This window comes from Anolis sagrei, chromosome 2 (assembly GCF_037176765.1).
Source record: "Anolis sagrei isolate rAnoSag1 chromosome 2, rAnoSag1.mat, whole genome shotgun sequence".
NCBI lineage: Eukaryota > Metazoa > Chordata > Lepidosauria > Squamata > Dactyloidae > Anolis > Anolis sagrei.
In genome coordinates, this window is record NC_090022.1 from 71,018,017 (window position 1) to 71,030,081 (window position 12,065).

At 37.8% G+C, this 12,065-nt stretch overlaps 1 protein-coding gene across 1 annotated transcript in view; it reads left to right on the forward strand.

The window, feature by feature from the left end:
- The window catches only part of DCAF1 (DDB1 and CUL4 associated factor 1), a 60,341-nt gene that overhangs the window by 36,127 nt on the left and 12,149 nt on the right, over window positions 1–12,065 (forward strand). Inside the window, exons 18-22 of the mRNA XM_060765808.2 lie at window positions 2,371–2,604; window positions 4,472–4,565; window positions 5,964–6,068; window positions 6,526–6,599; window positions 6,708–6,812. Coding sequence (XP_060621791.2) covers window positions 2,371–2,604; window positions 4,472–4,565; window positions 5,964–6,068; window positions 6,526–6,599; window positions 6,708–6,812 — 612 coding nt within the window. The remainder of the gene's footprint in view (window positions 1–2,370; window positions 2,605–4,471; window positions 4,566–5,963; window positions 6,069–6,525; window positions 6,600–6,707; window positions 6,813–12,065) is intronic.

Sequence of the window (12,065 nt, forward strand, 5' to 3'; positions counted from 1 at the left end):
TTGTGTTCAAATGCTAGCGAAGTGAAGTTTATGGGTTCGTTCCAGACATCATGTAACATAAAGTGACTGCTTTCAGGTTGTGGAATTCCCTTCCATTGAAGGTTTGGTTTGCCTCGTCTCTCCTCTCTGCCAGGAGACAAATGCTTTTTTAATTTGGGTCATAATTCATGTGGCAGAAGGGGCTATTAACGAGTCTTTGGTCTTGTCTGGTTTATTGTGCTTAAACTGCTTTGTATTTTAATAGAATTGTTTAGTATGTTTCTTTAAAAAATGTGTACTAATAGTTTTTAAGTGGTACTTTGTTTTAATTGAATGTAAGCTTCCTTAGTTTCAGTGCCAGGAAAAAATCTGGATATGATTAAAATAAAATAAAAGGGAAAATGTCCTGAGGAGTACACGTTGACTAGGTTCTTGTAGTACTTAAAGATGAACTTGAAATGAATTCAGATGTGATGACAATGTGGTCAGCATTCAGAATGATTAAGTGAAGGAACAAGCTTTGTGAGGCTGGATTAGATATACATTGGCTGATTCATGTGAAATGGTATAAGATGCTTCTTTTCACAGCGTGACGCTGATTACTAAATGTAGCAATGAAATACTTGTGACAGTTGAGAGGGAAAATCCCTGGAATTTCCTTTATTCTGGCACTTAATTTCAGGATAAATGAAGATGAAACAATTGCTTGGGGCCAGAGTTTCCACGAGAGGAATTCTGCTTATGGGGCATTCCTTCTGAAATAGGTGGGAAGAGCCAGTCTTTGTCATTTCTCCTGGCAAACTTCTCTTCCTGCTGAAAAACAGCTTTGAAGGGCTGGGCGGAATATATATATAGTTTAAAAAAAAAATCTCCCTTCTCCCAGTAGGAGCCTCTACTGCATCTTAGTTACTTCTTTAACAAGAGGAATCCAGAGGGATCCAATTACTGGATCCAACCCATAATTTTTAATAGAAATGATCATAGTCACCAACATGAAAACATGAAAGCGTCTCCATTCTGAAGATTTGGTAGAGTCCGCACAGAAGGTGTAAATGTTATGCAGAGTTAATGTCAGGGTCTTTCTCTCTTGATGGAAACAAATATTGTCACAGAGCACCAGATCTATTCAAATTCTTAATTTTCCTTGCCTCTTTGTTGATTTCCCTGTATGTTTGCATTTAAACAAAGTATCATTCTGTGTTGCTTTGCTTTTCCTTCTTTGAGGGAAATCTGATCTCCACTAATCATTTGTGTGATAGCAGGCTCAGAGTATTTATTTTTAGTTTCAGTGAAAGGAAATGAGAATTACAGGAATCCTATAAATGAAAAGTATCTGAAAAAAGGTTAAAAGAACCAAAGTCAACTGCAGTTTCTCAAGTCGCTCCTGACACGACAAAAAAAAAAAAAAAAACACACACACACACACACACACACAAAAAAAAACTGCTTAGGGTAGTAATCATTGATCTGGTTCCCAGTTACTTATCTATATGGAAATAATTTTAAAGAAAATGAGTCTATGAAATGCTTTTGGATTTCACTTGTGGGAGTTACAACAAAAGTCCCTGCACAGAAGCAGACTATAGCAGGCCAGATGCTGCACAGAGCTCAAAAGAATATGTATTATAGTCTGTCAGCAACTTAAAATAGCCTTCATATTTTTATAGAATGGGATTTTATGGACTAAAGCAAGGGTGGGTATCTTGCTGCCCCCCAGAAGTTGCTGGATTGCGAGTTGCAGCTCTGAGGTTCAACAAAACCTGAGGGCTACATGTCAGCATATTAGACTGGAGGGTAGTGTTGCTGAGAAATGTTATGGTCTCTGTACAACAGGCTTGTCAGCCATAGATTGCTTATAAAATATAGTTTACCTTGTCATGTAACAGTTTGTGTGTGTGTATACATGCATGCTTCAACCTTTGAAGAAGTTTGGTTAATTTTTGGGGTGAGTGGAGATATTGCGAATGGCTGACCTATAGTGAAAGTGATTTTATTTGAGTCAGGAAAGTAATGGAGCTGTTGTGGCGCCTGGGAATATATTGCCCTTTGCTTTACTTGGTTACTGAGAGTGAAGGATTCCAAACAAGACAGTTCTGGTTAAAACCCTTAAAATTAAAACACAATTGCAAAGTAATCAATTTTCCTACTCCTTCTTAAGCTAATAAATGTATTATACATGTTCCTTAACCTGATTAGAAAAGTGCTAAGTGACTGTCTTTGGAGTACTGTCAGGAAGGCTATATATGAACTTGCGGCTTCTTTAGAAGGTCAGTGGGCAGGTGGAGATGGCTGCCCACAGAGGCTGAACTGGAAATGTTTATATGTACAATTGATGCAAGCATTCTATAGATCCTGACTAATTAATTTTCCTCCTCTTTTTCAATCGGAAAGATCTATGATATTCAGACTGGCAACAAGCTGTTGACTCTATTTAATCCAGATTTGGCAAACAACTACAAGAAGAATTCTGCCACCTTTAACCCCACAGATGACCTTGTCTTAAATGATGGTGTCCTCTGGGATGTCCGCTCTGCACAGGCTATACATAAGTTCGACAAATTCAATATGACAATTAGTGGTGTTTTTCATCCGAACGGGCTGGAAGTCATAGTCAACACAGAGATTGTATCCTTTCTGCTTTAACTGCCTGGCATGGAAGTCTTAAAGAGCTTGGTGTGAAAAGCCAACAACTGCAGCTTGTGGCAGAATAGTTATTGATGGAGCAGATAAATCAAATTTTGGCAATGTGAGCACTAGATCAATAGGTTCTTTTGGCTGCACATTTTGCAGTGCCATTTCAGTACTCCTACTAAAAAATGAGTTCAGTTTGCATCTTAGAACAGAGATGGTCAATATGTAGGCCAAATTTGATGTTGTGGAAGACCTAAGAGGATGAAAGGTTGGTGGAAGAATGAGAACAATTTTAAGAGATTGTGGACGTCATGTGGGAAAGCTCTCTGTAGGTGCTCAATTCAGACCTCACTCCCTTTGCAGGCAGCCGGCTGTGCAAAAAGAGAAAATGAAAAGAAAAAAGTAGGGTGACATAAGAACTTTAGAACTTAGAAATATCCTTCTGGAGGTGCAATATACAGTATTCTATGGGTGAAGTCCAGTGCAGTCTTTCTGCTGTCAAAGCAGGGAAATCTCACTCACTTTTGTATCTTCTTCCTATTTCCAAGCCTCTGCTCCATTAATTTGGTGGATACTCTAAAGCTAATTTCCAAGAGTGCAGGGTTTTGTAAATGAAGGGAAGAAAAGAGCCTCCAGTTGAACAACAAGTAGGCTCTTGCTCAAGCAACTAGGGACCTTTTCTAGATGAATGAAAGGGTAATATGGGTTGTTCTAGGTTTTTTCGGGCTATATGGTCATGTTCTAGAGGCATTTCTCCTGACGTTTCGCCTGCATCTATGGCAAGCATCCTCAGAGGTAGTGAGGTCTGTTGGAACTAGGAAAAAGGGTTTATGTATCTGTGGAATGATGATTGGACTTTTAACTTTAGTTCCTATTTGATAATATCAAACAGGAGTGCTCAAATGCTTTGAGCAGAGGACTGGTTTACAGTCCACCAGACTGGACCTGTGTGTGTATGTTGTTGGGGTGGGGTGGGGTGTTGGACTGTAGTTTTTTTTTTAAAAAAAGAATGAATTCCCATGCACACTGCACATATCTTATTTGTAGTGCAGAAAGCATGGAAGAACAAAGCAATATTTAAATTGAAGAACAATTTCAACCAACCTAAGCTTTACCAGTATTTGAATGGGAAGTGTGGGCCTGCTTTTAAGTAATGAGAGAGTCAAGTTAATTAAGATTGTTGTTTCTGTATGCCTTCAAGTCATTTCAGACTTAGGCCTACCTAAGTCTAAATTTAGGGTGAGGGTCAGGTAAATTACCTTGGAGGGCTGCATTTAGCCAGCGGGCCTTAGTTTGGGGATCCCTGATTTCAAACATGGAATTGGGATGCTCATTTTTCATTGCTGGAAGTAGAACATATTACATACAAGAACTTATTATTGTTTTTACAGCAAGACACTTATTTTTGCTTTGGGATCACCCACTACTAGTATATTTGTTCTGACAGATTGTGGCCCATGACAAATAAAGTTATAGCAAGTAAATTCTAGGATGCCCATACTAAGTGAAAAATCTGCAGTGCTGTGATATAAGTCCCTGTGAAGGTTACAATTTCTGTATGAAAGGAACAAAACTTTTGAGAAGACCAAAACTGTTAGAAAATATTTCATGCAAATAAAAGCAGAAGCAGACAAACAGTTCATTAGACATGGTTGCCATTATAGTATATTAACATTCACCTGAAATGAAAGTTTCCTTTCATAGACTCTTGAATGGTGAGATTATGTCATAGGGCAACATAAGGATGAGGACAAAGATTTGACAATGAGATCTGAATGGAAGCTAAAAGGCTTTCAGCCATGATCATTCCTCTTTGGTCCTGCTGATATGTGTGTGTTGTGTTCCTTAATGCACTTCCCAGTGGGATTTGCGAACTTTCCATTTGCTACACACAGTACCAGCCTTAGATCAGTGTCGTGTTGTCTTCAATCACACTGGAACAGTTATGTACGGAGGTAAGAGATTTATTAATAAAATGCCTTTTAACATATTTCCTTACCATATCTTTTCATCACTGCTTATGCTGGCAAAGACTGCTGAGAGCGATAGCTCCCCCACCCCCCATCCTCCAGGTTGCAACAGACATAACAATAGCAATTATGTAGCAAAGAAAATCCCCATAAGCAGGATAATAGAAAAGATGGGAAATAAAAATTGGATAAAAGTACTAGGCTTATATAATAAACTTAAACAGGGGAAATATGATGAATGCATAGGTAAAGAAACAAAGATGGAGAAAATACTTAGAAAAGAACAGATGTCAAAGAGGGAGTTGACAGGATTAATATACAAATTGATGATCAAAGATAATCAATATATCGTAAGAGCAATCCAAACTAAATGTTCACTTACATGACAAACAATAGAGGAACTAATGGAATTAGGAAAATTAAAATGGAGAAATATAAAGATCTAGAAAGAAAATTCATCTGGAAAATGGTATTGAACCCCAGCTCAATTATCAAATATGGTAACAGGAATAAGCTCAATATGCTGGCATTGTGGATTAAATAAAGTGGTATACCCATGTGTGGCGGAAATTTCCCAATAACCTTTTGAGGGGAAAATAGCAAAGAAAAGGGAAACATTGTTTAAAATACCAATTCAAGTAAACATGGATTTTATGTTAATGGGAATATTTGGGAACAACAAGATTAATGCAAAGAAACAATAATTATTTAAAGCTATGATTTTAGCAGGAAATGCGGTAATAGCACGGGGTTGAAAGATGAAAAAAATTTGAAAAATGGAATAAGTCTCGGCACGGAGTTTCAAAATAGTTGTAAAGTGAATTGAATCCAGATAAAGATTTTAACAATTAACTACTCCCTGACATCTCACAGAAGTGATAGCAGATAGTTTATGGGGGGATATATGTACATCTCATCATATTTGACTGCAGTCTTACCCGGTAAACAGCTGTCTCCTCCTATCTCCTTGCTGTTCTGTTCTCACTTCCAAACTAGTGTTGTATCTTCATGACCTCCTCATTCATCCCTTAAAAAAAACAACACCACCACCTCTTTCTGGGCCTCTTTTTGCCAGTCCTTCATTGCTATGCTATTCGGCTTTCTTTGTCTACAAAACCTGTCCTTGCAGTCTCCTCAATTGATCCATAATTATTCAGAGGATGACTCAAGTGTTTCAAGCTAAAATATATTGGAATGTTATTGTATTCCAATATATTGGAATATATTGTAGACAATATGACACAACATATTTCATTTTATGAACATGGGATACCAGTCTGACATAAAAGAAATCAGCCTCCTTTGAATATGTAAGCATTTTCCTGTTTAACTGGCCTTGTTTCTTCTAAAAACTATTTACTTATTAATCTCTCCTCCCATCAGCTATGTTACAAGCTGATGATGAAGACGACCTGCTGGAAGAGAGGATGCGAAGCCCCTTTGGATCATCTTTCAGGACATTCAACGCAACAGATTACAAACCAATTGGTAAAGTTTGTGGCTGCATTCATGAGTAGTTACACTGGGGAGAATCTATGCTGGTGATTTTCTACTGAAAAAAGTTGCTTTCAAACTTTTTTGGAGGAAATACCCATGTCTCATTGCATGTAATTTTCAGAACTCACGTTTGGTCATGACCATAAAAATGGTTTTTCTTGTGGGCAACAGGAAAAATAAAGAACTGCACCAAATGAACCCAAAAACCTAAAGAAGGCAGTGCCTCTGCATGATGTTCAACAGAGACAATATGCTTGCTCCCCTTTGGTACATTGTTGAGACAAGCCCTGAATGAATCTCCACAATAAGTAAAAGAGGAGGCTCTTTACCTCAAATAAAGCGATGTGCTGTAATGCATTGAGCATTCACACATAAACAGTACTGAATTCTGTTTACTCTTGGATTAAAATGTGACGACAGTTACTGATGCTGTTGATTTCTTTTCCAGCCACCATTGATGTAAAAAGGAATATTTTTGACCTCTGTACAGACACGAAAGACTGTTACTTGGCAGTTATTGAGGTAAATGTGATTCTTGTACATGGATTAATAAGAAGGGGTTGCTGCAGGTAAAGTGATGGAGAGCCTGTGTTTTAGCTCAATCTGTTTGTTGGTGGTTCCTGTTTTTAGAACCAAGGAAGTATGGATGCCATGAACATGGACACTGTTTGCAGGCTATATGAAGTGGGCAGGCAGCGATTGGCAGAAGATGAAGAAGATGAAGAGGAAGATCAGGTGAGAAACATGGTGTTGTTGGTTTTTTGGTTTTTTTTTTGCTATTGCTGGCTAACATTTTAGCCAATTTCTTTTAGAAGTTTGAAATCTTTCAGTCTTTATTATATTACAGTGTATATGTTTTCTGTTTGTTGTAAAAGACTAAAAGTAAGGTTCCTTCCACACTGCCACATAAAAGCCAGATTATCAGCTTTGAACTGGATTATATGGCAGCGTAGACTCAGATAATCCAGTTCAAAGAAGATAATGCAGATTATCTGATTTAATAATCTGGATTATATGGCAGTGTAGAAGGGGCCTAAATTTAATTTGAGTTCTGATCAGTGTTTGTATTTGTTGAAGTGCTATAGTTTTTTTAAAAAGCCAGGTATTCATTACTAATTACCAATAATAGTATGCTTTGGCATTTAATCATTTATTTCTGCGTGTATGTAATTAAACTATAACTGTTTAATATAAATGATGTATAGTTAATTACTGTGAATTGTATGCAGAATTTCAATGAGAGAAGAGACAATTTAAGATGTTTTTAACCAAAGTTTGTGGGTTCCTGTGATATCCATGCAAGGTCTGTTTCTAACAATTATGAAATCGCTAGACAAGGCTTTGAAGTTGGTCATTGCTTACCAAGGAAAAGAATAAAGACCATCATAGAGTCTTCTGTTCCCTAGTGTATCACTCGTTAACTCATTTTGTCACTGACAAAACTTTCTGATAGTAAAGTATGGGTGTGATTAAAAATAGTTGCAATTGTTGTTTTGGGTTGAAGAAAGTGTATGATTACCTACGGGCTGTTTTTGGAGGGTGTTTTTGCATGTCTGCATTTGGCTACTTTTGAACTGTATCATCCAGTTCTTAATGCTGTGTTATTCTTCTGTATTTTTGTGTCTAGAGTCTGAAAGATAGGTAGTTGAATTCTGAAATCTTGAAATAAAAGGAAATAAAAGCTATCACCGTTTTCTTGGGGAAAGAAACTTTAATATGTTAAGGAAAGTCTGAATGCCTTTCCCTTTTCTTAATTCAAATAGAACAGCTTTACTCTTTGATGGTTTCCAGAGGTGTCTTTTAGACTATGCTGCATCAAATATTTTCAATTGAGCTGTGTGGCACTTTTTTTTCTTTTTTCTTTTTTTTTTAACAAAAATTGTAGCTTTTGATGGGAATTTCTCAGCAACACATAATGCACTTTGTATGTGCTGATTTTTGTGACTTGATCTTACTGGTAACCCTCATGTTGGCTTTTTTCCATCTATAATGGGTATCTTCCTCAGGACCATTTCTGCAGGATTCCCTGTTTGTTTAAGGGATGGACAAATGGCTTTTGTTCCATAGCTTCTCCCAGTTTCTCAGTATTAACATTGTTCTTGGAAACTCTGCTTGCACAAAATATAGAGGTAGAAGATCTAGGCCAGCTTTGATTCTCCTGAGAGCAGGATTGGTGCCAGTAGTTTATCACTAGCTGTGCTTATTCCCCATCTTTGCCTGTTGCAGGGATGAATGTGCTTCAAGACTCTCAGGTACACTAATGATGTGGGAGGGAGGGTTCATGTGTGAGTTTCTCTTCACTGCCCTGTAAGATTTGTTGGTCTCTGCTCTTACATAAATTATTGGAATTTCAGTTGTCTGCATTTTTGGAATTCCGTGCTTTGTGAGGTCCTCAGAGTCCTTCTCTAGTTAGTTTTGCACTGTAGACCTAAAATGGAAATGAAGAAAGACATGATGAAGGAGAAGTGGCTGTGCATCCTTATCAACACACATACAATAGTCTTTAACTTTGCCACCATGTGTGATTCTTGGTTTGCTCTTTGCATTATCAGGGATAAGAAATTCTCCCAGGGCCATTATTTCTGTCAACTGAAAGGAAGCATCCTTCTGGAAGCATCCTTAGTTTTACCCCATCAGTAAATCCCAGCTGATTAATTGGTTGTTCACTTGATTGGAAAAACAAACAAATAAACAAAATAGCCCTTCTGTAATAGCCTTACTTAGTTGTAAGCCACAGGCCATTTCCTTCCCTGTTTATCCATTTTCTACAGTGGTTGGAATTAAGGGGCCAGGTAGTAAGGACAACTGTCAAGTGCCAGGAACTTGACTGTGTAAGTGTTTCAAGAAGCAGAATCTGGAAGATGAGGTGCTGAATTCCTGGTCCATGCCATAAATCTGTATAGTCTACTCCATCTCCCACTGGTAAGAGCAACTATGTTAGTGCCCAAGATCAATGGGAAATACATGATGCTGTTGTTGCCATCATGCTCTAAATGAGTTGGGTCACAGTGTTGATTGCAATGCTTATGACCACCAGCCTTAGTGGCAGAAGGGGCTATACATGGGTGATGTGGCTTAACCCACTCTGGTTTTCATGTTCTTTCTTTATAGGTTGACCTTAGTCACATTTCAGAACTTCATTAGCGCAAACTTGCATCCCATTGATAGCAGCATAATATCTTATAAGGAATATTTTTCAGCTCTTATCCTTTTCTGTAAGACTTTTTAGGACTCCTAGCATGGAAAGGTAGTGCATAATAAACTGTGTAGAGACTGAAATTACTTGTAAGTACAAATATTTGAAAATATTAATATGGATGGCTGAGGTTGTGATCTTGGAACTGTAAGATATTACTTTTTGGAAAGTGCTAATATACCAGCACCAGGTCTTTTTGTATACTCTGTATACACAATTATGGTAACACATTAATTTATTTATTTACAGTATTTATAATCCACCCTTCTCACCCCGCAGGACAGATTACAATGTACATATACATGGCAAACATTCAATGCCATAGACACACAACATATATAGACAGATAGTCAGAGGCTATTTAACATTACAACTTTTTCATGAGGGTATTCTGGCCACCAGGGGAGCTGTCGCTTCACCATCCATCTGCAATACTGATGAAGTACTTCTTCATTCCTCGCATGCTTGCTGGAGATTTTTATGGCCTTGTAAATTAGTTCCCCACGTAAGTGGTACCTACATTTCCTACTTGACAGATGCAACTGTCTTTCGGGTTGCAAAGGTCGACAACAAGCTACACAAATTGGTCGGAAGCTCACTCTGACCCAGGCTGGCTTTGAACTCATGACCTTTCAGTCAGTAGTGATCTTAATGCAGCTGACTCCCAGCCAGCTGCACCACAGTCCTGGTTGCATCCAGTTCAACTTCTATTTCTTTTTAAATTGATCAAATTTCCCTGCAGGAAACATTTGGTTTAAGATCTTAACCAGTATATTTCACATAGATTACCTGATCAATGTTCTAATAAACGGAATAGCTTGCCTAAGTTGGGTTGTTACTATACTATATCAGCACCAGTTACATTTTTGTCATAAACGTTTGGTCTCAAAATAAAAACTGTTTGTCCAGGAAGATAAAGATATGAAATTGCCTTACATCGTGTCCCTCTAGCTAGCTCTGTATTGTCCACTTTGATTTGCAGTGGTCTTCCAGTGTCTGGAGTAGATGGATGTTGAAGGCACTCCTTGCTAGGGATGGTATCTCCTGTGTGCAAGACATGTAATAAAACCTCTTGCACAGATTAAAGAGAATGTGTAGTGCTACATATTGAACATGGAGTATATTAAAACAGTGGAGGGGTGGAATTAAAATATTTGTAGTTGCTGTAAGTAAGTCATTAGTGTCTTAGCTAGTTAAAGTTATAGAATGGCAATAACTTTGTTTTGTCTCTTCAATTTGACATCTATGACAAATTGTTTGCTGTGTTCCGTCTATCCATGTCTCCTGGTCTGCATAGAAGCCAATGGTAAGGATTTTGCCTTCTGTGTGCTAATACATCTAGTCAGTTCTGCTTCATGCCTTGGATAACCTGTGGAGAGTTTACATTTACTTGGAGAGGTGGAACCCAGAAGGTAAAGCAAGCTCTATCTGTTGCAGAGGATTATTCCCTGAATCCTTTCTATGAGAATGAAAGATGTTAATGAATTCAGATTTTGTGTGGGGCAAGGGAGAATTTGGGGGTAAGATTTGGAGTAGAAATACACCAGAAGGGAAATGAAAAGAATAGTAGTTTTCCCATGTTAGAAAAGCATTTACTCCATTCAGTGAAGATGAGTTAAGGATATGTGAGCAGCAATTAAAATTAAAATGAAGAATGTGGCTTCATAAAATCTGTCAAATTATTCATTATTCATAGAAAATAAAAACCATTTACTGTATAAGTGAATATGTAAACACTTGTACAAAAGTGTGTCCGTATATATATTTTTGAGGGTAGTTTATCCAAAAATATTATTGAATAAAGTCTGTAGGCTAAATTATTCTTATATCAGCTTTTCTGAAGTAATACCATTTATAATGGAATGAAAATATTATTGAGCATACAAGCTTCTAAACTTTCCTGCAGATCCCTGTTCTCAGTACAGTATGGAAGTATTGGGCACGGGAAATGAAAATAGCCTTGTTAGTCTGATACAGTGCTATCCTTCCCCCAGAAGTTTTGTTGTATCACATAAAGCAACATGTGTCAAATTCATGGTCCGTGGGGCCAATCTGGCCCACCATGTCATTTTATATGGCCCTCCAGATGCTGGACTACAACTCCTATATTCCTCATCATTAGGCGTCATGACTAGAGCTGATGGGAGTGGTGATAAAGTAACATCCGGAAGGCTGCAGTTTGTTCTGTATAGTCAGGAGAGTAAGGTTTGAATACAAGGGTTGTAGATCTGATGTCTTCTGTTAAAATGTCCTATAACCTTTCCCCAACTTCAGTGTCACAAGTGGGTTACAGTTACCTCAGTCTGCATGGTGGATAATCAAGTGTGATTGGGGTTGTTATTCAATAACATCTGGGGACCAAAAATGGGTAAAAACTAAAGTGCAGCAACCACTATGTAAAAAAAATAGTTTACCCTCTGTATCCACGGATTCTCTGTTCATGGATTCAATAGCCCTTTGAAGGCAACCATAAAGCTGATGTGGCCCTTGGTGAAAATGAGTTTGACACCCCTGACCTAGAGGATCCAGCAATTTCCTAGAGAGCCACATGTGGGTAAATGACATTGCAGATATGGGTTACAGGGTTCTTCATGTATTTTTCAGGTACACATAATGGTTAGTAGAAGAATGGGGGATATGGGTATGTTATGTACACATATCCACATGCTTATGTTCAGAGAAAGGTAGAATTTCTCCATGCCGAGATCGTTGAATTTCATGTGACATTTTAAATTGTACTTCTAAGCGATTTCAAGTATATAATGAAAAATGTAAAGTGCAAATGTGACACC